The 27,385-nt window shown below is 37.8% G+C and overlaps 1 protein-coding gene across 1 annotated transcript in view; it reads right to left on the bottom strand.

The window, feature by feature from the left end:
* LOC310641645 (carboxypeptidase B-like) overlaps positions 1–17,609 on the bottom strand; it is a gene marked incomplete at both ends in the record, with an annotated part of 28,259 nt that extends 10,650 nt beyond the window's left edge. Inside the window, 7 exons of the mRNA XM_083364882.1 lie at positions 83–193; positions 2,233–2,334; positions 8,700–8,801; positions 10,088–10,187; positions 11,460–11,584; positions 17,370–17,445; positions 17,539–17,609. Of these exons, the coding sequence (XP_083221008.1) occupies positions 83–193; positions 2,233–2,334; positions 8,700–8,801; positions 10,088–10,187; positions 11,460–11,584; positions 17,370–17,445; positions 17,539–17,609 (687 nt within the window). The remainder of the gene's footprint in view (positions 1–82; positions 194–2,232; positions 2,335–8,699; positions 8,802–10,087; positions 10,188–11,459; positions 11,585–17,369; positions 17,446–17,538) is intronic.
* Positions 17,610–27,385: the final 9,776 nt, after the last annotated feature.

Genomic DNA, 27,385 nt, shown 5'->3' on the forward strand with positions numbered 1-27,385 from the left:
TGAAATGGAACAGATTTGTGAATGTACCTTTTGAAAAATAATTGATACAATAATTATGACCTGCTTATTGTGTATTATTTACCTTTGTCCAAGAATAGACGTAACCATCAATATTCAAGACAGGCAAGACATAGAAGTCTAACTTATTCAGAAGCTCAGTCATAATGGTTTCTTTTCCATAGGTTCGAACAGCCTACATACAAACCACAGAGACAGGTGATAAGGATAATCTAAATGACTGGCCTGATGTCATTTTCATTTGCATGATTACCAAATAATATTACATGTTTTGGCACAGGAATAGGGATATGAAGAAAAATATTGAAAGAAGCAAGAACAGCAGCATGAATCAAGAGCACTAATTCTAATTTCAGCTGCTTGTCAATTATCGTCAGTTTGGTAATACTGATACCAATTGCTAAATGAATATAGACTTTGGAGAAAATTCATAAAGAGTCATAGAATTTATATTGTTTAGAAATTAGGATGTCACTGAAAGAGATCCTTTTAGTATTCTGTGAATACCTATCTCCAATATTAATTGATAGATTAGGGTTCTAAATATGAAAAATTAATTTGTTATAATGATATCTGTGATTATTTTAGAAATTCTATAGCTTTCCCCATTAATCAAAATATATGACAGTAAATATGTTAAATGTTTAATAGATGACAATAATGGAGTCTCTGATTAGATCTGATAACTGTAATATTGTAAATAAGGAAAAAAATTGCTTTCTGTTGCAATACTGGAAGGGATAAGGAAAGATGAATCTGAATAGCAAATACATTAATATGATTTTAACTTTTCAAACTGCTTCTCCACATTTTAAAGGTCACAAAAAGAATTTGTATCCTGCCACCATGGCAAATCTGTCAATGCTCCTGTTTACGTTCTGTACTTTATTCAGTTAAAAGAGTGTAGCTCTAGCAGCTCATGCAAAGCATTAAAACAGCGGAAAAAGGAAGTTAGAGTGAACTTTTTCAGAGCACAACAGAATGCTCCTGATTAACTGATTTCTGTGAAATGGCACAAGAGATTACATCCCCAAATGATCCTGGGAGTACATGAAATTATAATACAATCTTTAGGATTGCCACAGCACAGAAAAGGACAGGTTTGGGTAAGAGTTAGGATTTCCTTATTCTATTTGCAAGGCATTAACCCCAAATATTACAAATTTGGGCATAAAAAGAGATAATGTGGTGTAGTGGTAAAGATGGACTAGGATTGGGGAAACCCATGTGTTGGTCCTTTAGCTGTTGAAGTTCCACTCAACTCTCTTAACCCAACCTTATTATAGGGCAGTTGTGGGGAAAAATTGGAAGAGAAGATGCTATGTACCCAACCTTGAGCATTTAAAAGAAAAGCAGGAATAACAACAATAATCAAAACTTTTTCTGTGCCTTCACAGACTATGGTCAACTCTTGCATTGATTCAGATCCAGAAAGATGAAGGCTACATATTTCTCTAGACAAAGGGCTGCAGATCTGAGGAAACAGAGAAATCCAATCCATAATGCTCTCATGTTGCTAGGCTTTCGTGTACCAGATTTTTTAAGTCCATGTCTTCTGAAATAAATATCCACAAAAGTGAACTCAAGTACTGAGTATCACCAGAATTGAAAGACAAAATTTTCAGCATGCTTAGGCAATGTTAAGATTCTTAAAAAACCCCAACAACCTAAGAAACCAATAAATAGTGATATTAAAAACCAGCTATGACATCAAAAATAGAAGAAGCTGCAACTTAACTCTTTTGACATACTCTGGAGAACGTGCAGCTTCTTTAAACTTCTCTTAGAAGTGTACATTAATTATTAGATACATTTTATATGGCACAGTCTGCTCATTATATTTTAATTATAATCTAATGATATCTTTTTACAAGACCTCCCCAATTTGTTATTCCAACCCTAACATTTTGTTTAATTGCAATGGATTTTCTCTTAATAGTGAATAGAATTTTGCAAAGGGGTAATCAGAATTTTTTTTTTTGCAATAGCAAACTCCAGTGTCATGTTCACAGTGTAATTATGCTTCAAAATGCAAACTGGAAATCAAATGAAAAATCAAAGTAGAGGGCTATTTTATAGGAAAGACAGCAACTTTGGAATAACAATGAGAATATGTTGTGGAATTGTAAATAATTTTTCTTTAATTTTACAATCCCATTCACTTCTATTTTCAGCTGAGTCAATAATTTCTGCCAATGATATTTTGTCACCAACCTCTCGTACAAACCACTGGCAAAAAGCAGGTGAAATCCATTCTCTGGCATGGAAGCCGCAGTCTATAAAGATAGCTTTTTTATTTACACCAGGCTTTCCAACCTATACAAGAAAATGAATGAAAGAAAGAATTGGATACAAATTGTTAATGGTCTTCATATAGCATAGTACAAATAATATTAAAGGTTCCCCCGCACATGCGTGCTAGTCGTTTCCGACTCTAGAGGCCGGTGCTCATCTCCGTTTCAAAGCCGAAGAGCCAGCGCTCGTCCGAGGACGTCTCCGTGGTCATGTGGCCGGCATGACTAGACGCCAAAGGCGCACGGAACGCTGTTACCTTCCCACCGGAGTGGTCCCTATTTTTCTACTTGCATTTTTACGTGCTTTCGAACTGCTAGGTTGGCAGAAGCTGGGATGAATAACAGGCGCTCACTCTGTTACGCGGCACTCGGGATTCGACCCGCCAAACTGCCGACCTTCCGATCGACAAGCTCAGCGTCCTAACCCACTGAGCCACCGCGTCCCTCTAAATAATATTACATAGTGCAAATGCTCAAAATAACAGAGTTGGAAGGGACTTTTGAGGTCTTTTAGTCCAATCCCCTGTTCAGGCAGGAAACCCCATACCATTTTAGGCAAATGGTTGCCCAATCTCTTCTTAATTTTTTTTTAAAGTTTTTAAAACAACTTTGAAACGTTTAAAAGAAAACATTTATTTCTTTAGTAAGAAATGAATATGTTGCCTGTCCCCTCAACAGTTCTTAAGTGTTTACAAAAACACAGTAAAAATATCCATGAAATCAGCATTAACAGAATAACAGATATAAAACATAAATGACAACTAAAACCAGAGTTGCTTTCCATTATTACTTGAGTTCATATGGAAAGAGGCCGCCTCCTTTTCCTCCGCCCCCCCCCCCCGTGTTTGGATGGAACCTATGTCTTAGTATTTTTCATCATCCCTACAAACCACCATATTTTATCCTTGGTGATTATGGTGTATCTTTAGAGTCTGGCTACCTGCAGCATATTGCTTTTATATAATTCTGCCTCTTACATAAATAGTAATATATAAAATATCCAGATGCAAAGGAAGACAGAGCTTCCTTATCTTTAAATGTAGTTCACAAGAGGGATGTTTATTGTGCAGAAGTATGACAGGCTCCATCTGGTGAATGTCCCAACCATTAAAGGAACAAGGAATTGGTTTCTTTCCCAGCTAAACTTTTTAGTCATGCAGTTTCTGTCCAAGTTAAGATTTAAAAAAAAAATGTTACAAAACTCAGAAGTCAGTTCATATGCAAAAGCCTCATGTTCATATTTATGTACTCAGACTGGACCACAATGTTAAATTTTAGCAAATTAAACCTCGGATCACAGAACACTAGAAAGCAAAAGTGCAACATTAGCTCATTGGCTGGAGAAAATAAAAAGCAAGAGCTTTGAAATCTGGTCAGCATTTCTTATACAAGTACAGAATAGTGGTACCTTGCTGCTCATCATTAATTTGTTTCAGGAAGTGCAATGAGTGTCAAAAACGTAAGTACGAAACAAATTTTTCCCATAAGAAATAATGTAGTGAGTCACAAGGCATTTGACACTGACAAGTTCTAGCTTGTGTGTCGAGTACCAAACAAATGATGAGTACTGGGACAAAAATTTTAAGTCAAAATGCATTGTGTACCAAATTCAATGAGTTTCAGAGCAGTTGTTTATATTAACAAAGTTTTTCGTTACATATCTTTGGCTAGACTAGTGTCTTTCTGTGTAGAAACATTGACTAGGAAGATCTCTCTTTCTCTCCAATATTTTCTTTTTTGTAATTTTTAATGATTTAATTGAAATATTGCAAAATAATAATAAAATACAAATTCACTGTTATTGTTTGTTGGAATGTATTAAGGACAATTTAGGGGTGTGAGATGGATTAAAAAGACTCTCAGAGTTCCTTGAGTAAGATGGGTGGCTTATAAAATTTATAAACAAACAAAAATGTTAAATAAATACAGGTTTGACTTGAAACAGATAGCAGCAACTAAAATCTCAAACTTGGGCTTCTGTTCAGATCTTCAGACAGCAGAGGAATATTATCAATCCAAACACTTATTGAATAGCACAGAGCAGACACAGATGTCAGTGAACCCAATAGGTACTCTGCCCCCTTATGGCATAACTAATTAAACTCAGAGTACCAAAACATAGAAGTCACTTTACTTTGGCATGATTTCATGCTCTCCTTTTAGCTATACCTGAAAGCCAATGCTGGACACACAGAAGCAACAGGGCATATCCTTCTCCAGTGTCTGTACTATAGAAACATTAATGTCAACCTCATCTCACCATAACTTCATAAATACCCAGGATGGACAGGACAATTTTATATCACCCTGTGGTTTCAGACATCAACACTTGTCTAACATACAATATTGCCAGATTCTGTAGAACAGCACTCAAAATTTGTTGGATGAGCTTTTCTATAAACTAGATTTAATAAGCATCTAGTTCAGCATGGTAGAGTGTTTTGTTACTTGATAGTCTTCCACATACTAGCCTTTATGTTTTCCTACATCCATGTAGTGGTCCTACTGCTTCTTTTACTATCTATCTATCTATCTATCTATCTATCTATCTATCTATCTATCTATCTATCTATCTATCTATCTATCTATCATCTATCTATCTATCTATCTATCTATCTATCATCTATCATCTATCTATCTCATCTAATTTTTAATTATATACATTTTATATCTTCTAGCTTTTCATAATCTTTAAATAGTTTTATTTCTATATATCTATATGCTTTTTTCAATGACTATACATCAGGCTCCTTATGCTGGTCTATGACTGTAATAAAGATTTACTCTGATTTGAACAGATTTGGAGTGCTTATGTTTTTCATGTTGGAAAACCTTAATTATTTTAAATATGTCAGCACTAGCAATGGTATAATTGTCATCCCCACCTCGTTATGCTACAACTTAATTTAATGGACATACTGAGGATGGAGAGAAATAGTAGCCACAAGCTGGAAAATGTTAAGGGCAATTCTGCTTATGCTGTTTTCAAGACAGTTCTAAAAGAAACTTGAAAATTTTAAAACAAAACACTTATTTGTTTATCAAGAAATGTATATGTTGCCTGTCCATTTAATAGCTCTTGACAGTTTACAAAGACACAGTAAAAATATCCATGAAAACAGCGTTAAAAAGAATAACAGATATAAAACACAAACTACAACTAAACCAGAGTCGCTTCTGTAAGATAGATCGCCCTATAAATGGGATTAATAAATAAAATAAAAATAAATAAAATGGGAATATTCTAAAGCTCTGATAACTGTGCTTTAAGCCTTCTTCTAAGTGGTAGCAAGGAGGTCAATGATCACAAGAGCATAGGGTTTGCAATGATGCCCACATATGATTACATTCCTAGGCTTGTCCCATAATTGCTCAAGCTGCTTTGCCTTATGTATCATTGGCTGTAACAGCATAGTATGCCAGGGGATTCTGAGATGGGGAAGGAGGTATTTAGAAGAAGGCCCTGCACTAAGTGCTCAGGAAATGACTCAAACAGGCCACTGGAATCCAGTTAATTATCTGGAATCTGAATAGCTTCATTAAGCTCTGTGGGTGGACCAATATGATCTGGTCCTTGCTCCTGGAGAGGACAATGTGCTACAACTATCTAAAGTTCAATAGGAAGCAAAATTGTCCTTATCACAGCTACCACTTCTGGGACTTATCTTTTACTGTCAAAAATACTTTTGAAATATTTTATTTTAGCTCTGAAAATGAATGACATATTTCCCATTATTGATTGCCATTTAATGGGGCAGTGAATTTTGGGAAGAAACATCTGCAATAAATTGGATAAAGGTGATAATTCTGATAGCAGCTAGTTCCTTAAGCTCCATCTCCTTTTCCATATGTGAATATGCAGCCTCTTGTGTACTGTTACTTATACTAGCCTTCTTCTCCTTAGCACCTTCCAGATGTTGCACTACAGTTTTCATCATCCTCAGCTGGCATATTTTAGTGATGAGGCAGTTGGATGCTCAATATATCTGGAAGTGTGTTAGTGGAGAGCTCCAGCTCACATGGAGGTGTTTACATGTATATAAAGGCAATCATGTCACATCTGAACAGCCAAGTAGCTTTTCAGGGCAGTCTCCTGAGTTATTTGAAGCAGGAAGAGGCTGTTTTTTTTTGTTATTTGCATGTTGAGTTGTGTGTGCAAAAATATCAGCTGAACAGGGCTAGGTGTTGTTTTGATATGGTTTTTAATGAAAGCTGAGGCAACTCTGCAAACCAAAGGCAAATTTCTGCAAGTCCTGGTACAGTGAATCTTTTAGTTTTGCAGAGCAGTTGAGTCACAGCTGCATAGAAGCTAAACCAAAATGAAAAGAGGAAATGGAACTGTAGTGCTTGGTTTATTGCACCCTTAGGAAAAGCTCTTGTAAGTCAACCCTGTGGTTCTACAATAATGATGTAGGGCCTATTCTCATGACCTTTCAAAGCAAATGTCAGTAAGAAGAAAAGTATATCCCATGCTGATCTTATCAGCTCCTCACTTCCTGAATGGAGAAAAGTTCTAGCCAATCTGACCAGAGTTTGGCTTCCTTTCGCAGGGAGGAGCACTGGAGTCTTGTAGTGTTCTACAACATTTCTCCATAAATGTACAAGTAGAACAGAATTGGAGACAAAGAGCATAGGCAGTCTTAGCATACAAGAGGCTTACTGTCCTACATATTATCCATTGAAAGAGATACCTGCATTCCCAAGACATATTTCAAAGTGCAGGTTACAGCTGACCTTTCTCTCTTCTACTCAGTGTGCACCCGTTTCATTCTGCACTTTAATACAATGAGTATAAGTAAGTCCCACTTCTTAGTGGTGGTGGCAGGGATAGAAAAAATGGGTGAATTACCTTTCAAGGACTCCTCTAATAAGTAAGTCTCAACATAGAGAAATGTTCCCTGGCTCAGGAATTCTAGGAGTTGAAGTCCACAGATCTTAATGTTGCCAAGGTTGAGAGCACACACTCTAGACTTTTTGACTGGCTGCAGGAAGACTTTTAAGACTTTTGTGTGTGCCAAGGCCAATTTTTCATATTTTTGAAAGAAAATGTTTAAGGTTGGAAAAGGCTTGGCATACCATTTTCTCCTGTGACTTTAGTGTGCTTCCATTCAAAATTAGCCATTTTGAGGTCAGTTTTGAATGATGCAGCGTTGAGCTTTGGCATCTCTAGACGAGATGTTGGCTTACTACTAGTTTCTCACCCTTGCCATAAAGAGACCTTGTTCAAACTCCAAGTCCATTAATGTGCTAGTTTTCTAATAAAGAGATCTGCTGCCATGGATTAACTGATATTTGTATCTCCTAGCTATCCCTTTGACAAAGCAATGGGGCTGGTAGAATAAAGGCAGAATCTGATCTGAATATGGCGTGTACTAAGGCAAAAAGCTCAGCTTGGCCTGAAGAGGTAGAAAATTAACATAATATTGCCATAACTGAAATCACCACATAAGCTGGTTCCTAGACAGGAAATGGTCACATTGGGATTTTAGTATAGTAGCTACTGTATTTGTCCCCTAACACTCATGCAAATTTTAAATCTTCTCAGTCACATTTTTTATGATGTATTTACAGGAAGTTCTATTATGGGGAAACATTCTATGTATTTCAATTTCTGGATGACTAACACAAGGTGTACATCAGAATTTGATGAAACTCAGGTCCAAATGAAAGAGAATTACTTCATTTGAAATCATAGTCATACAATCAGGCAAACAGAGCCATCTCAATCTTAACATTTCAGAAATGGGAACCGTTCCTCCTTTTATTATTGTCACTATCTCCATTTTTGCTCATTCTAAGAGGTGAATTCTATACTAGTTAATTAATTAGGTATTGTACGGATGTCATTGTGGGATCCCACTCCCTCCCTCTTAACATTTAATGTACTATTGCGAAACAGATCAAAATTACTACATGGGGGCTGAGAGAAGAATTGGATTTGATGAATGTGATGAAATAACAAGGTTTTTTTGTGTGTTAAGTGGGAAATCTAATTAATTGTTTGCATCTCATTGTCAAAAACAAAAAAGAGGGAAGGGGTTCTTCTCTAAAGTTTATAGACCACTTTATAGCAAATATGTTTACAAATAACAGATGGAGTACACAGTTAAACAAAAGTAAATTACTTTTACCTTGCTTACAGGAATACGGCTGAATTTTTATTTGCTATCTGTCAAAGGATTTTATTGCAGAATGTGCTATTTAGGAAGACTTTACTATCAATCCAAATGGATGAAAGGAATTTATAAAATATATGTTGGTTTCCTAAAGCATTTTTTTAAATACAAAGACATTCCAGAATGAACAAAAACTTAAGAAAAGTTGCTATTTGCTAATTGCCAAGAGCAAACCTGATACTTTAGAAACAGATTTTTGAAAATTGAATACCTTCAGGAGAGGCATTGGACGTCCCTCAAACGTTGTTCCTATCTGTGATCGGGAAACAAGACTTGGATTTTTATTGGCAATATCAGCTGTCCAAGCATCTATCTGTCAATTAAAAAATAGATCAATGCATTTAATGACAGAAAGAAATGATGTAAAGAATGACTTAGATTAATGGTTCATGAAGATTACTACTGCCTAGATAAGAGTTGGAAAACATTTTTCTTCTTTTCCTGAAGAATTCAGACCAATGTATTAAAAGTGGTTAGTGTCCAAAGACTGAGTTATATATTTATCTTTGTTTGGTGCATAGCTAAAAGAGGAAAAAGAACTAGACATTACCCTTTACCATCTTACCTTTTACTAGGGGAAATAACTTGGGGACAAGTAGGACAGTGGAAATTAGAAGTGGGCAAGTGTAAATTAGAAGTGGGCAAATTAAGACTAGAGGATTGCTTGTTGTCCCCACAGCCTTGATAATTTCCAGAAACAGCAGTCAAATTCATCGCTTTAATCAGATGGAACCAGGAAATTATTAAATACATGACTAGAGACAGTCAGGTTAACAAGACTTAGTTTTGATTCAATAGAAAGAAAAACTAAATTATATAGAGGGTTTTTTTCATGGCCCCATATTTCTTTCAAAGACCAAATTCAGCCCTTCACCTGAAGAAGAAATGAGCACTCCTAATATAAAAGGGACGCGGTGGCTCAGTGGGTTAGGACGCTGAGCTTGTCGATCAGAAGGTCGGCAGTTTGGCGGGTTGAATCCCGAGTGCCGCGTAACAGAGTGAGCGCCTGTTACTCGTCCCAGCTTCTGCCAACCTAGCAGTTCGAAAGCACGTAAAAATGCAAGTAGAAAAATAGGGACCACTATGGTGGGAAGGTAACAGCGTTCCGTGCGCCTTTGGCGTCTAGTCACGCCGGCCACATGACCACAGAGACGTCCTCGGACAAGCGCTGGCTCTTCGGCTTTGAAACGGAGATGAGCACCGGCCCCTAGAGTTGGAAACGACTAGCACGCATGTGCGGGGGAACCTTTACCTTTACCTTTAATATAAATGTTGCCAGCAACTTGGAAGAGAATAGTGTGCATCATGAGACTCTGGAATCCTGTACTGTCACCTTTAGAAGTTCATATTCGCTTTTCCTGTCTTGTTCTATATTAACTGGTTGGAGATACCTGGGTATGACAGAAGGAGAGAGGCCTTTCTTGCCTAGGAACATGTTAACTAAAGAGTCTAGAGTTGACCCTGGGAAAGTATGTGAGCTGCTTCCTAAACTGCATATTCTTTATTCCTGAGAAATGACCTTCAGGAGAGAACAGTATTTTAAAACAAAACTGCCATATGGAACAAGAAGGAGAATGTTCACATGTGAATCTTCTTTACCTTTTCCCAACTATTATATTTTTCATAATTGTATCCAGCAGTCCGAGCGTGATTGTCCAGTTGCTTATCAAGGACAGCCTGAAGATTATCAATTAAAATTCTGCAATCAAACAATAATATAGATTGGACAAAATGGGTTAATTTAATTTCTTTTGTGCTCCCCCAGATTTCTTAGGCTCTGATCTTCCTACCCATGCTAATCAGTGAGTTTATGTAAGTCAGGCTTAGTTCGTTGGGTTTGCATTTCCCATTCCAGTTTATGAAGTGGATTGATTTGATTTGAAAATCCAATTTTGTTTTGACAGAAAGATTCCCAGCCAAGCATTCTCCGGATATGAAGAGGAACCAATATTCTTAGGAACCCCTAACTCTAATGATAGCATATGTTGGTAGTTGTAATCTCAATATATCTGGAGGGCATCAGAATGGGAAAGGCTGGGAAATGTGCAACATCATATCCTTGTCCACTGTAATTTGCATTTGGAGAGTATGAGACACATGATTTGCAATACATCTCAACCTTCATAATGCTGTAATTAACAATTGATCTAGTTACACTGACATGATGTCAGGGTATCGCAGATGCATATCAAAGGCTGCTATCTTGAATTGTTGCAGCAAGGACACTTCTCTGAAGTTTGTCAGGGACAATCTTTCAAAAAGCTCTGTGGTGCAGGCTGAATTGTGTACATTCATCACTGGAGGAGGTAGCATCTCCACACGTGGTGAAATAATTCTTCCCTTTGACACTGTGACAATCCTACACCGTCAAGGTCTATAGTGCTACAAGATTACCAACTGAGAGCAAAACAATAACTCCTCAGTGCATAACTAATGGATGAATCCCATCTTCCACAGTGTAGTTTCCATTTTCTAACTACTATAATTGATATTTGCAGTTTCTGGTTGACTGTTTTGTGCTAAATATCAGGCATATCGACTTGTCAATTTAAAAAGATCTAACCATGCAGAGATTCAGTTCTCTACAAGATCTTAACTGCATCACCAGTAGACTAGATCCTTCCAATATATGACACTACTTACAATAAGCGGAGACCTACAAATGTATATGGAAAAATCAGCCATAAGGCAATGTTACACACAATGTATGATAGTAGAACTATGTGGTAAAATAGATTATATTTTAGGAGAATGTTAACAAAAGTCCCAATAGTTTGAAACTGGTGTAAAAATAAGACAAATGAAATTTAAGATCGATAGGAAAACTAGAACTAGAGAGGCACAAAAACTGACAGATGCATTCAATTCTAATCAATAGTTTTGTTTTATTCATAGTACAATCTACATGGAGATTTATGTACCATTGGACCACTTATAAGTTATGTAATAAATAAATACTGCAAAAACTTACTCATAATTCAGTCCATGATGCTGTAGAATGCTCTCAACTTCAGAACATTTGTCTGCTTCAATTCGGAAATCAACAGTCATTTCTGCTTTCACTAGTTCAACAGAATCTGGTCGCCAAAAGTCAACCTGAACAGAGAGAATCATGGCAAAAAAGGATGCATGATTTCAGGCTGGCTCAAACATTTCCATCAGTGCCCTTATTATAGTATCCCTTGGGGTTTTGGGGAGAAATGGAATAAATATAGTTTATAATTTATTAAATATATGTATATTTCCTTTAGAATCTTAACCATAGTACATTAGGGATGCATATATTTTGGAAATGATGAAGACATGCTTAGGAGTTTTTGCAAGCAAATAACCTCCTTTTTATGTAAATAACCCCAATTTTTTTTAGACTCATGGAAAAGCCTGAAAAATAATATTTGGGCTATGTCATTGAATAGTAAATAAGTCCTGCATTCAGTAGATATTGGCTTCACGTGAGTTGGTTTTTGTGAAATGGCACAAGAGATTACATCCACAGGTGATCCTGGCAGTGGATGAGATGGTGATAGGTATTGAGAAATGGCCACAAGCGCAGAAAAGGGCAAGATTGGGTAAGAGTAAAGATTTCCTAACACTATTTGCATGGCACTGACCTTAACTGGATCACTGCAAACTTTTAAACTTTTGCAGTGTCCGGAAAGATCACAGAATCATTATTGATTGTATGTTGCTGACTATGAGGGTAAGTTAGTTACCTGGGGAATTACATGGTCACTATGTTGTGAAGATAGCCAAAGTCAAATGTGTTAGCTTACCTGATTTGAATTTTATTTCCTTGCTGCTGCTACCACTTTAATTTTTCAAAAAGAAAAAAGGCAGTGGAAAGACTTTTATTGAATAAGAGAATCAAAACAGGCATAAGTTGCATTGTAAGATTATTTGGATAAAAATGCCCAATACCTTTTTAGTAATGATAGAAAAGTCTTCTCTAAGTTAATTTCATGGACAGTCTGTATAGTTTTCCTAGCAACAATGTAAAGGTGGCTTCTAATAACACTTTTCTAGATTTTTTTTCTGATGTCTTAATCTAGTTTAGAAGAGTGATATTTCTCAGAACTGAAGCATTCATCCAAATCATTTACAAAGAATACACAGCCTTATTGAATGTAGCATTCCTTCCTTCAGCTATATCCCAATATATGAGAGTTATTTGAGAGTTAAGCTGGGATGACTTGTATAAAATCACCGGCAAGCTTCCATGAATATGGGTAGATTGGATTCTACGTTTTTTTTCCTCCTAGGACAGTGTCTCTCTGACTAGATGAGTGTTTCTCAATCTCGACAACTTTAGGATGCCTGTATTTTACCTCCAGAATTCTGCAGCCATCAATTGCCAAAATTCTACATCCAGCTACTAAACTTTCATTAGTTCTCCTTAATATGTTTTAGACTCATCAGCTCTCACCTCTGCTTTTCTACCTATTCTCTCTAGGTAATATGTATAATTCTATAATGTAATTATGGTTGTATACAAGGGGTTTTCCCTTTTTCAGTCTAACCAAATTTGCATAATGTGACATATAGAAGAACTGTCAACATGAGGAAATACAGTCCTATAAATATCCTAACTGCAACGAATCTAATTCATTATTTTGGCCATTAAAAGGATCATTTCTACATTTGTTGAAAAAATAATCTCAGAGCAAGTCAATAGTCCACAAGAGAATCTTTATAAAGCCTTACAATGAGAACTAACATGCAGGGGTGGTTTTAGCACCGAGAAACAAATTAACAAAAATTGTATTAATGTATTGCCTCATTGTGGCATATATATTCTTTTAAATTAGAGGTTTAAAGCCTCTTTTCATTTGGATGTACTGAATGGTACATAGAGACTTCTTGCGACTAAAGCATTTCTAAAAGGTGCCTGGTATCTAAGCAGTGAACAAATATTATTACTACTGGCACTGTAATCCATAAACAAGGTCAGCTGTTATCTAAATATGCCGTGACAAATAGGACTTTTTTCCTTAGATCATATATGGTTGTCTGAGATAACAATTAAAAATAACCATATAACTCCATCCTTACTTTTGTTGTGGCTTCACTTTATGTATTAAATCTTTTTATTTTTTTTACTTCACTCATATGATTGTATCATACCATTCCTTAAATGGGTGCTTTTTATTATGGACTTTTGGTACAATTCAGTCATAGGACTAATCCAAGGTAAATTTTGTTTATCCGGGATTTGACTGTCAGATTCAGTAAAACATGAGACTTAATTCATTATAGTTTCTCGTTATGATCTGGAAGAAGGAAGAATAGCTTATTTCTAAATGTTTACATGGAAATAATGAACTGTAATGGCCTTTTATTCCCAAGAAAGCATATATAGTACTGTAAATACTTTATGTTAAAGACTGTTATCTAATGGTCAAATGAATAAGTAAGAAATCAATGTGCAAATGCCAGTATTTATGGCTAAGCAAAATTTTATGAATTGTTAATACAGAAATATTTGGAAATATTTAATAGGATTATGCATGCTTCAAAAATGAGTTGGAGGAAGCATTTTGGACCCTAGGTGGGTATCTGTCAGCTATTAATTTTAAAAGCCTGACTTTTTGAAGTTTCTGGATGTGAAACAATCGATCTCCTTTTCTCTTTTTTCCCCCTTGAGTTTTAATTAAGAGCTTTGAATGTTAGCCAATGTCTCACTTCCATACTAGGAAATCAGTCATCATAGAAAAGGAAAGGAAAACGAAACAAACAAACAAAAAGCTGCACGAATAATTCTCCAATTCCATTTCAGTATTCCTCATTTTCTTAAGCAGATTGATCTTTATAAAACATCGATTCAGTAATTTTATTTAATTTTGAGTATTTATTTATTTATTGAGTTTATATACCGCCCTATTCCCGTAGGACTCAGGGCGGTTTACAAGGCAACTAAAGCATAAAATACAAAAATTAAAATCAGTTAAAACTATTAATTAAATTTAAGCCCTAAAAATTAAAATCTAAGATCCAATTAAAAATTTAAAAACCCTCAGTCTGGGCCAGACAGCTTGAAGAGCCAGGTTTTCAGGTCCCGGCAAAATGAACAAAGGTCGGGGGCCATCCTAAGTTCCGTGAGTAGTTGGTTCCATAGGGCCGGCGCAGCCACAGACAATGCCCTTCCCCTGGGAATAACCCGCCGGCATTCCTTAACCGGCGGTACCCTGAGAAGGCCCTCCCTGTGGGAGCGCACAGGACGATGGGAGGTTGATGCCAGCAGCAGCTGTTCCCTTAGATAGTCCAGACCCAAGCCATTTAGGGCTTTATAGGTCATCACCAGCACCTTGAATCTCACCCGGAGGGCAACTTGAAGCCAATGCAGCTCGCGGAGAAGAGGTGTTACACGGGAGTATCGGGAAGCTCCCATAACAACTCGCGTGGCTGCATTCTGCATCAGTTGAAGCCTCTGAGTGGTCCTCAAGGGCAGCCCCGTGTAGAGAGCATTGCAGTAGTCTAACCGGGAGGTCACGAGCGCATGAGTGACTGTGCGTTGGGCATCTTGGTCCAGATAGGGCCGCAACTGGCGCACCAGGCGAACCTGGGCAAAAGCCCCTCTGGTCACGGCTCCTATATGATCTTCAAAACTGAGCCGTGAATCCAGGAGGACGCCCAAGTTGCGAACCTTATCGACGGGGGGGTAACACCTCACCCCCCATTGTTAACGATGGAAAAAGCTGGTCAGTCCGAGATGCCGGTATGCACAGCCACTCAGTCTTGGCAGGATTGAGACGAACCCTGTTTCTCCCCATCCAAACCTGGACCGCCTCCAGGCAACGGGACATCACGGCGAGGGCATCACTGGGTTGGTTTGGGGTGGAAAGAAAAAGTTGGGTATCATCAGCGTACTGGTGATACCCCACCCTGAAACCACGAATGAGCTCACCCAGTGGCTTCATGTAGATGTTGAACAGGAGGGGAGAGAGGACCGACCCCTGAGGGACTCCACAAATGAGAGATCTCGGGGCGGACCTCTGCCTTCCCATCAACACTGACTGCGAGCGGCCCAGGAGGTAGGAGGAGAACCACTGTAAAACAGTGTCCCCCACTCCCAACCCCCTGAGACACCGCAGTAGGATACCATAGTCGATGGTATCAAAAGCCGCTGAGAGATCTAATAGGACTAGGACAGAGGAACAACCCCTGTCCCAAGCTCGCCAGAGATCATTCACCAGCGGAATTTGTGATGTTCATTTTGCTTAGACTATGATATATGAATGATAACTAAAGTAGCCTCCTTTGAAATTATTGGGAACTTAAATGTTTCCCAACTGAGATGGATCTCTAATTATAGCAAATTTTCTGATAAAAGATTTATGCACTAGAAGCCCACTGACCCTACTCCAGTATATCATTTCCAATTACTTCTAGGACTAGAGATGGATACCTATAACTTATAGCTGGCCAAAAATTCTTTTTTGAGGTGAGTCTTTGTAATTGTGAGGCCTATGGACCATAGTAAATACTTAGCAACTGGATCATTATGAATTCTACCAATCTCTCCTGTTCTCTCATCAGCTGGCTATCAAACAGTGCATCCAGTTTGTTTATGAATATACTCACAGTATAATAGTGAAAATGCCTAAAGCTTCAGAAATGTGAAAAGCATAACTTAAGAGTTTTCAAGTTATAATGTAGAATGGAGCTAGATATGGGAAAGACCCAAAAATGCTCTATGATAAATGAAAAGCCCTTTTGACATCTGTATATCATTGCTAAGTGCCATGTCTCATAAAGATTATAATGTCCCTTCCTCTTCGTTGCAGCTATCTCTCAACATCAAAGCTAAGTGTAAATATTGAAAACAGATCTGCTATCTCTGATGGTTCTTTCTCATGCCATAATATGGTTACATCAAGGTCACAAAACCCAAATTTGGAATGAACAAGAGGTTCACTGAACATTCGTGGGGAAAAAAACAAACAAACAGGAGAAGCTGATAACAAGCAAATATTCAGCAAGCAACCCTTTAAGAGAGCCACACAGAACAGCAGTTCTTTCCATGTTGGCACAATTTCACGTACAGCCTATCACTTTGGGGGGAGACAAATATTATTTTTACTTAAAATTTTAAAGTAATGACAAGAAATATACAGGCAGATTTTGTATCTAATTCTTTTTGATAGAATATTTTGAATTGCTTTAAGGATTGTTCATTTAGCATCATGAGAATACATGATGCTTTACAGAGCAATATATGGAAATAAATTAGATGCCGGCCTGGATAAACAAAATCGCACTTGTATATGTGGTATAACACTAAGAGAAGATTACAGGGAAAGAACTGACCACAAAAGAAGAATATGTGCGCACTGCAGCTATTCTTGCGCTTTAAGTCTGGAAAAAAGTCTGGAAAAAAGCATGTTCAAAGTATTAACTGAATGAAAATATTATTTTTATGGTTTTTCAAAACAGCCCTATACATAGTGCCTGCAAGAAAATCCTGGTGTGCTGCTATCATGTGGTAGATGTGCTTCTGTTCAAATTCTAGTGAGTTAGTCAAATCTTTCTTTCGTTTAGACTACTGCAATGCTCTCTACATGGGGCTGCCCTTGAGGACCACTCGGAGGCTCCAACTGGTGCAGAATGCAGCCGCGAGAGTTGTGTTGGGAGTCTCCTGATACTCCCATGTTACACCTTTGCTCCGTGAGCTGCATTGGCTTCCAGTTGTCTTCCGGGTGAGATTCAAGGTGCTGGTAATGACCTTTAAAGCCCTACATGGCATGGGTCCGGAGTACCTTAGGGAGCACCTGCTGCCGGCATCAACTTCCCTCCGCCCATACTAATCATTTGTTAGTATGACATGATATAAAATTAACATTAGTTTAAGCATATTTCCCCCACCATATGCTACATTGGAATTTACCTTCACAACATTGGCTAAGTAATTGAGAAAATGTACTTCATCTTCATTGCGAGGTGTAACACGGTAAACTTTTTCCCTAAATAAAATAGCAGAAAGACATGACTTATAACAGAAAAGCCGTTGTGCTATTCTGAAATGTTCTGAAATATTATTTTGTGTTCTTACTTACCCATCAAATCTGTGAACTGCTGTTTCAGCAAAAGCTGAAGAGGCACCTATGAGAAACAGTAAAGGCCACATCTTGCTTCTCCTGTGAAATGGTGAGGTGGTAGTGGAGTTTTTGCTTGCTTTTATAATAACACGTCTCCTATCTTTTTCAAACCCAGTTGTGAAAACCAGATCATTTTCCATCGATTAATTTCCTGACCTTGCTTTGTTTGATAGACTATTTCTTAAGATAAAGCTCACCTGTGGAAATAGAAAGAAAATCTCACAGGGAAAAGATTAGAGGTTAAAAGTAAACCATGTAGTTCTAAACATTTGAACAGGGAACTTTTGAACTAATGAAAATTATACAAAAAATCTAAATTCTCAAGATTTATTCAGCAGACAGACTGAGTGAGAAGTGGCATTGGAAAGGAAAAAAAACCTGTCTAAGAAAAGGAGCTTGTACAGTTTAAATGAGAGAATAAGCATGGATCAGTGGATTGTATTTTATTAGTTGTAATGTTGTTCTCACAGTTGTTAAAGTGGATTATTTTGAAAATAGAAAATGTATACAAAATCTAAATGGATTTATTTTAATTAACCTTCCTCAAGAAAAACACACATCTGGGAAACACATATGGTACTAAGCCTTAGTTTGCTTAACCCCCTAAACTTTACCTCAGGGCTAATAGTACAGCTCCTCTGGTTTTAAGGGTTGGAAGACTTCAACTTCATGGTCTGGGGAAGCTAAAGAAGGTAGAGAAGGCTTGGGGAATTTGTGGAAGTCATAACAAACATGTAGCAACTCATAGAAGTAGATAAATTTTAGATCTACTTTTCACCTCTAAGTCATTAGCTGATAATCCAAATCTATCTTTGATCAAATTACTGTTCTTCTTGAATTTTATGCCACTGATAATCTCTGCAAGGTGGGAAGACCATTATTTCCTGTAAGTGCTTCATGGCTCCAAATGAATTAAGAAACAGTGTTTCTTCCTCAGTGGATGGTGCCAGTGAATTACAATGAGGTAAGAGGGGTCATACAGGTGAATGAATATTCACCGTTGGACTGTGGATTGCTGCAGGAATCATTGCTCCCATGATTTTAAATGTCTGCTTGGAAATGGTTATGCACAAGTTTGGGATGAAACATCAGCAATATACTGATGATACTCAATTGTATGTCATCCACTGGGAGAAAGTAGGGATGTAAGAGAAGTCTTGAACCAGGCACTGGAGATTGTAAGTGACTGAATGGAGAGAAAGAAGCTGAAACTGAATCTCAGCAAAGTGAAGGTGCTTTTTGTCCTGAAGCCATCTTGCATTTTGCCTGCTCCAATGATGGTTCTGACTGGGGAGATACTTTCCCTGAAAGAACAAGTCTGCAACTTGGGAGTACATCTAGTCTCAGAGCTATTGCTACTACTCAATAGCCAGGTGAAGGATGTGGCTAGGGGAGCCTTTTGCTCAGTTGCAGTTTGTTTGCCAGTTGTACCACTTTGGGGAGCAGGAAGCTGTGGCAATAGTTACCTACACATTAACACCTCTATTCTAGAAACTACCACAATGCGTGCCGCATGGAGCTTTAGAAATTACAGTTGATGTAAAGCGAGCAAACGAAACAACAAAGCAACAAAACAAACATTCAGCAGCCCACATGCTGATGGGTAAGAGTTATCAGTGCACATAACATCAGTTCTGCAGGTGTTGCACTGGCATCCAATAGACTTCTGTGTATTATTCAGGGTATAAAATGTGTTTGTTGTTTTCACCTGGATCTTATAGGACTGCTTCATTTACGTACAACTAATTATCTGGTTTATTGATTTCAAGCTAATGCTGAGAGTCTCTCTCATTCTATGCACTCCAGAGATTGATAAAGGCGCAAAGGTTTTTCAGCATATTACCATCTCTATCCCATTATCTCAAGAGATTTTGACAGTGCCCCTTGTTGATGTTTCAGAAGACATGCACACTTTCTTCAGTGCTTTAAAGTTTTAAAATTATTTTTGTGTTAATACTTATTGAGATGCCAGCGTAAGCCAGATTTGTATTTAAATTGTTTAAAAAACATTTATTCCCCAAATAAATATTAATTTACAATGAAAAGACCAACTTTTATAACCCAAAAGGCAGTTTGTCAGCTATCTCTTGCTTGGAGTCTGATCAAGTAAACCTAGAGATTCTATGAAGTATGATGAACTGCCAGTGTGGCATCCCAGAGATTTAAAAACTTCTAATGTGAAAATAACAAAATTCTTATCATTTAATACAGTTCTTTAAGACTTATAAAAACAGTGAAGGGACAACAATGCAGAATGATCAAGAGCCCAGAACTTATAATAAATAAATGATGAAATGGAGTAATCAAACCAATTGTAGATGTTGTTGTTCCCTGTTGAGCAACAACAAGAAACTCAGAAATGTAAGACTGTCAGGTTTTTCTATCTTTGAATTTAATTTTAGGGAATTCTTTGTGCTTTGTAAGCAGCTGGGGACCATTTTTGAAAAAAAAAAGCCTAAAACACATCATTAGCTCTGGTAGCTATGAAGTGTTCACACTGTATGGTATATAATAATTCTTCAAGAGACATCTTGATATATGAGTCATCAGATATATGATTAGAAACACTTCCTGACATGGGATTCTATTGTTCATTTTATATCCATGGATGTATGGTTATTTGTCAAATCATCACAGAAAATAGTTCTAAATGGATTTTTAGTTCCCCCATGACTATAACAAACAATGTTCCATTTAGAGTTGGTAAAGGACCAACGGAAAATTGGGAAGGGCCATCTTCAATAATTACCAGCATGAAGGTAAACTCCCAGTCAAGACTGCATACATTGTTGCTTCTATATACACCAAAAAATAAATTAAGTTTCTCTTAATTCACTGAAAATAAAAAACACTGTTGGATGGGAGAAGAGAGAAAGGGTAGATGTAGAACTAACTGCAGGTATCACTACTGAAAACTACATGGATGCTTGTAAAGATGAGTTATTACAGCAGGTTAAACGTGTAGGGCACATCCTTTTGCTTGCTTTGTGGATTTTGCCCTTTTAAAATGTCTGCACAGGGCTTCTCATTCCCCCCCCCCTTCTCTGGTTTTTGCTTCAGCTCCATCCAGGTTTCTTTTCTCTTCTACTTTTCTTCCTTATAAATTCCAAAAACAAGCAAACAAATAAATCCTCCTATCAATTCTATCAGGTGTTATTTTTAATTTTGTTATAGGAAGAGAGGGGATGTGTGCATTCATATTTATGCATTTCTCAGGGTTATGAGAAAGAGTACAGGTAAACAATTTATTCTATTCTGTAAATGGAGTACCACAGTGCACAGGCAAATTTATTTATTTATTTATTTATTTATTTATTTATTTATTTATTTATTTATTTATTTATTTATTGACTGCCCATCTTATCCCAAGGTAACTCTGGATGATTAATTGTAATCAGTAGCCAGTAATTCATTTTATATACTGTCTTGCCCGTTTTTAGACTGTGGCTTTTGGAATACATATATGACTTCCTTTTCATCTGTAAGGATGGTTTGTGTCCTTATAGCAGAATAACAACAGAATAACAGAATTGGAAGGGATGTTGGAGGTCTCCTTGGCCAATGCTTTGTTCAAGCTGGAGCCTAGTATTATTCTGAGCAAATGGCTGTCCAATCTCTTCTTTAAAACCTCCACTGAAGGAGCACCCACAACTTCTGCAGGCAAGCTGTTCCACTGATTAATTAATTCTCACTGACAAGAAATTTCTCCTTAATTTTAAGTTGGATCTCTCTTTAATAAGCTTCCATCCATTACTTCTTGTCCTGCTCTCACGTGCTTTAGAGAATTGTGGCAACCAAAACTAGACACAATATTCCAAGTGCTGTTTTACCAATGCAGTATAAATTTTGGGTCTTCTACCAGAGTTTGAAGTAGAAGACTGGCTGTTCCTAGTACTGCACTCTTCTGGACAAGGAGCTCTAATGTTGTTTCTAGAAATTCCAGAAATGTCTGCAACTGGGTTCATAAGATGCCATTGAACCACATCTCTTTTGGCTGCAGCCTTTACCTGCTGTTTAAACAAAAGGCACAAATCCAAGAGGACCCCAGATCACAACCCAGGTCCAATCAGGGCAGTGCACCATAGCCAAAATTAAAGTTAGACTATCTCTAAACATGTTTGGCTTTTAAATTCACAACTGTTTCATCTTTCTGGAATTCATTCTAAATCTGTTTTTCCCTATCAGGATCCTTATAGCCTCCAGATTGTGGGTTAGGGTCTTCTAAAACAGTAGCTATCAGAATTAGCTGAAGAATTGTCACATAAATAATAGAAGCTAATTTATTTCTCTTGCTCCAACATTAACTGCTCACTGCAGCTGAAGCTTCCTCTATGTCTTGAGGTTTTGGGGGAGCATAACAATATTAAATAATGTATCACCTCAAACTTTCTAGAACTGTAGTTGGAGATGCTCACATTGCTTCATGCCAATCACATTCCCAGAGTGCCATGTTGTGATGTTGCATTCTTCCCAAGGAAGTCTATGGTGGACAGCTGCAGAAAACTTTGGAAAAGCACCAAATATTTCTGGAGTGCTTAAGGAACAATGAGATATGGTAGAAAACATGCTATGGGGAGAGATTTTTGTTATGGTAACTGGTGGAGGGTACTTACTCAAGAGGTCTTTCCAGTTACACTGTATGGCAGTGAAAGTTGGACCATAAGAAAGGCTGAGCGCCAAAGAATTGAGGCCTTTGAACTATGGTGTTGGAGAAGACTCCTGTGAGTCCCTTGGACTGCAAGGCAATCAAACTGGTCAGTCCTAGAGGAGATCAACCCTGACTGCTCTTTAGAAGGCCAGATCCTGAAGCTAAAACTCAAATACTTTGGCCACCTAATGAGAAGGAAGGACTCACTGGAGAAGAGCCTAATGCTGGGAAAGATTGAGGGCAAGAGAAGAAGGGGATGACAGAGAATGAGGTGGCTGGATGGAGTCACTGAAGCAGTAGGCGTGAGCTTAAATGGACTCCAGAAGATGGTAGAGGACAGGAAGGCCTGGAGGAACGTTGTCTATAGGGTCGCGATGGGTTGGACACGACTTCGCAGCTAACAACAACAAAGAAGAATTACTGTTATCCAGTGCTTTTTTTGTAAAAGAAAAAGGTGCCGGAACTCACACATGTTATATAACCCGCCTTGCCAACCCTACAAGGTTCCATCCAAAAAAGGTGCCGGAACTCCGTTCTGAGCGTTATGAGAAAAAAAGCCCTGCTGTTATGTGCTATACACAGCTTTGCTGCTGACGCAAGGACTAGAAGACCTCCAAGGTCCCTTTCAACTCTGTTATTCTGCATATAATTAGTTATAAATTCTGTTAATGTTTATTAAGGTTTCAGGAATGCTATAGTTATTGTTTTCCAGTGTTCATTAAAAATACTGTATAATTTAAATTTTGGGCATGTTATCTCAAATAGGTATACATTTAAGATCATAAACATCAACACTAAAGCACCACACACTCATTCCACTAAGAGTAGTTACAGAAATGTATTTGATTTGTTGAGATACTTTAGAAAATTGTGTTTTGCTTAGTAAAGGCCTTTGACAACATATTGTGCTTAGCAATCTTCCATCAATTTTATTCTAGTTTAGGATGATGAGAGTTTATAATACAGAATATCTGAAGAGTAAGGGGCTGGCTAAAGCTGTACCAGTTTTCGTTAGTGCAACTCATAACCTCACAAACAAGATTTTGGCTTTTCAGTCAACAGTCAGCAGAAGAAAGTCTGTTGCAAAATAAATAACCACAGTATAGAGATAGTGGAGTCAGCAACCATGTGTCATATTGCCAATAGTGGTGTTGCTATGGAAATAAAGCACAGTCATATTTCCAGCTCTCTAAGTGTTTGTCAGTATATTACATATCCTTCTTAGCTAATAGGATGTGGGATCTCAAGATTAGAAATCCTAGCTTGTATAGAAAACACTGGGGTAAAACTAAGCTTTAGTTACATTTATGCCAACTGACCTCAGTTAACTTCTCAGTTAAAATATGGAAGCATGTTTCTGAACAATATAAATATGATGCTAAGGCATTGTCATTGTTAATTGTTATGTATTGATGGTAAGATAAAACAGAAAAGATAACCTTTATTGTCATTTACCTGTATACACAATGGCAGACATTATAATGGAATTTCAATGCACAGTTCTTGAAGAAAAGAATACTATCCACTGAATAATGTCACCATCCCAAGGATAACAATAATAATATAACAGCAAGTTATATAATCAAGTTATAAAAATGACACCAAAACTTATATGAACCATAGTTCATTTTGAATACCCTTGCTAGTTAATAATGTTGATACTATAAGGAACAAAGCTGTTCCAGAATCTAGTTGTTCTGCTTTGGATACCACAAAGTCTCCTCACAGAAAGCAACAATAAAAACCATCCTGGTAATGATGTGTAAAGTCCCTGACAATACTACAGACACTGCTCAAACAGCACTTATATGCCATGTTCTGGATAGAAGGAAGTGAACTTCCAATAATCTTTTCTGCTGTCCTCATCACTCTCTGCACAGCCTTCCTGTCTGAAGCAGTAATATTTCTGAACCAAACAGTAATACACTACAACAGTATGTTTTCAATAGTCCCTATATAGAAAGTAGTAAGGAGAGGGGAAGGAAGATCTCTTCTTAAATGATGCTGAAAACGCAGTCGCTGCTTTGCCCACTTCACCAGTGTTTTGCTGTTAAGGGACCAAGCAAACCTATTTGTTAGCTGCACTCCCAGAAATTTAATATTAACTAACCACTTCCACAGTTGAATTATTAGTATACTGAGGTGTACAGTATGTCTGTGCTTGCTTTTTCTGAAATTGATGACAATTGCTTTTGTTTTTCCAACGTTTAGAGTCAAGCTATTCTTATTACACCAGTCCACCAAGTCCTCTACTTCCTCCCTGTAAGCACCATCATGGTCATCCGGAATGAGGCCTATCACTGTTGTATCATCTGCATACTTCACAATACGGTTGGTAGCAAACCTTGCACACAGCAGTCATGGGTCAGCAGAGTGAACAACAATGGACCTAGGACACAACCCTGAGGAGAATCTGTGCTCAAGATAAATAGTGTTAGAAATACTAGCATGCATGTGCGGGGGAAACTTTACTTTTACCTTTAGTACATACTGGGATCTATCACTGATAAAATCAAGAATCCAGTTGCACAAAAAGTCCCAGTTTGTTTACTAAATGTGGAGGAATGATAGTATTAAATGCCAGACTAAAGCTGACAAAGAACATTTGTATATGAGTATTTTTTTCCTCAGCAAAGCAGCTTCTTTCTTTCAAAGTTACTTCTGAGTTACTCTGCAAAGCACAAACAATTTTTTCTTCATGCTGGATAGAAAAGCCTACATTTTGTAACCTGAGCTAGCAGTGTTGACAATGAAGTTTCTTTGCCTCAGGTTTCACATTGGGCTGAAAATGAGGCTGTTGGCTTCCTTCTTCCCAGCCTCCTGAATTCTGCAGATCTTCATAAGGCAAGTGCAGGATTACAAGAGATAGAGGTGACTGTAGGGGCCCCAAGGGTGGGAAGCAGAACACAGGGTATCTCGGTGGTGGTGGGGCTTCAGAAGCCCAAGACAGGCACCCCTGAGGCACCCCATATACACTTAATGACCCATGCATTTGTTTAATGTATACATTAGGGAGAGCCAATGAAACAATGAGTTTCATTTAACATCCTTCTGTCTTACAACTGTAATGGGTAGGCTCCATTACTCTCATAACTCAAGGAGTGCCTGTATTGCCCTTTTAATTAGGAATTCTGAAATATATGTTGCAAGATCCAATCTGTGTTGGTCACCAGCATGAGAGGTTTAATCTTCTGAGCTTTCAGACTTGTGCTGGAGCCCATCCTCTGGAAACCTCTTTCTATCAGAATGTGTGCTTTGGACTATTCCATGTGTAGTAACTACACATAGAATAGCCCAAAGTATATATTCTGGTAGAGAGAAGTTCCCTGAGGATGGACTCCAAAAGCTTGGAAGACTAAACCTCTGGTCTTGGTGACCAACACAGATTGGATCCTGTAACATTGTCCTGGGAAATGTATATTGAACTTTGTGAAATATAAAAAAAGGTAAAGGTTTCCCTGCACATGCGTGCTAGTCGTTTCCAACTCTAGGGGCCAGTGCTCATCTCCGTTTCAAAGCCGAAGAGCCAGTGCTTGTCCGAGGATGTCTCCGTGGTCATGTGGCCAGCATGATTAGATGCCAAAGGCGCATGGAACGCTGTTACCTTCCCACCCTAGTGGTCCCTATTTTTCTACTTGCATTTTTATGTGCTTTCGAACTGCTAGGTTGGCAGAAGCTGGGACAAGTAACAGGCGCTCACTCTGTTATATGTCATCACTAATGCTGCAATTAAGAAAGAAAGCCACAAAGAGACAAATAAACCTTAATTTGCTTCACCACCTCTCACATACATAAATACATGCATGCATGCATGCATGCATGCATACACACTCAAGAAGGAAATACAAGACAGAAAAAAGTGTAGTTCTGCTAAAAGGTACTATAAAGTTTTTAAAAAGCTCATAGAAGATTTCAGTTCCAAACAGGGACTAGAAAAGCTTATCTATGAAGTGTAATAATGAGTAGCTGTTTAGTTCACAGAATGAAGAAAATCTATGTGGGCACTAAGAATCAGTTTTAACTTGATAGTGCATAACCAGTTCGAGCAAAACTTAAGTAATGATGTGACAGTATATAAAATCTTATTTAATTGGGAAAACATGATGAAGTTTTAATTCTTTCACAAAGTTAAATTTTCAACTGGTTTACTTATATTCTTATAAAAGGTATACTAATCTACTTATACATAAAAATACTTTATCATTTAGTATAGAATGTAAAATTCAATATGGATCATGCTATATGCTAATGGTAATGACCTCCCCAGTCTAAATGTTGATGAATTAACTTTTTACAAATCTTGAGTCTGGACACGAAAGCCCTCAAAATATGGATGTCTTTGTAGAGGAGATTATTATCTTATGGTAGGATACATGGCTTTGAGGTAGTCATCTGCCTTTCTTACAGGAGTTTTACAGTTCCACATCCTCACATAATTATCTGTTTCGTTATTCCTTCTTTTCTCTCTCTATGGTGTGAGGCTTTTGATATATACTGCACTATTTCTGTTGAAAGTCTGGAGGTTTTCTATAGAGCTGGATTATTCAACCATCAAAATACAGGTGGAACAGAATTACTTTCCCTGAGAATTATTTGCTAATTGCCATCACATATCCGACATGAGTAAGGGACGCGGTGGCTCAGTGGGTTAGGACGCTGAGCTTGTCGATCAGAAGGTTGGCAGTTTGGCGGGTCGAATCCCGAGTGCCGGGTAACAGAGTGAGCACCTGTTACTCGTCCCAGCTTCTGCCAACCTAGCAGTTCGAAAGCATGTAAAAATGCAAGTAGAAAAATAGGGACCACTACGGTGGGAAGGTAACAGCGTCCCGTGCGCCTTTGGCGTCTAGTCATGCCGGCCACATGACCACGGATACGTCCTTGGAAAAACTCTGGCTCTTTGGCTTTGAAACGGAGATGAGCACCGGCCCCTAGAGTTGGAAACGACTAGCACGCATGTGCGGGGGAACCTTTACCTTTACCTATCCTACATGATCTGTTTTCAGATAGCAAAGTATCATGTTTCTAATTTCGTATCAGAAAGAAAAAGGAAGGGAGAGTACCTTTCAGTTTTCAGAGGGTGTAGGAAAACACTTCACTGCAAGTACAAAACCCTGACCCATGGCATAACCTGTTGTTTTGCATTTGGTGAGGAGTGAT

This window comes from Vipera ursinii (genome assembly GCF_947247035.1).
Source record: "Vipera ursinii genome assembly, chromosome: 5".
Taxonomy (NCBI): Eukaryota; Metazoa; Chordata; class Lepidosauria; order Squamata; family Viperidae; genus Vipera; species Vipera ursinii.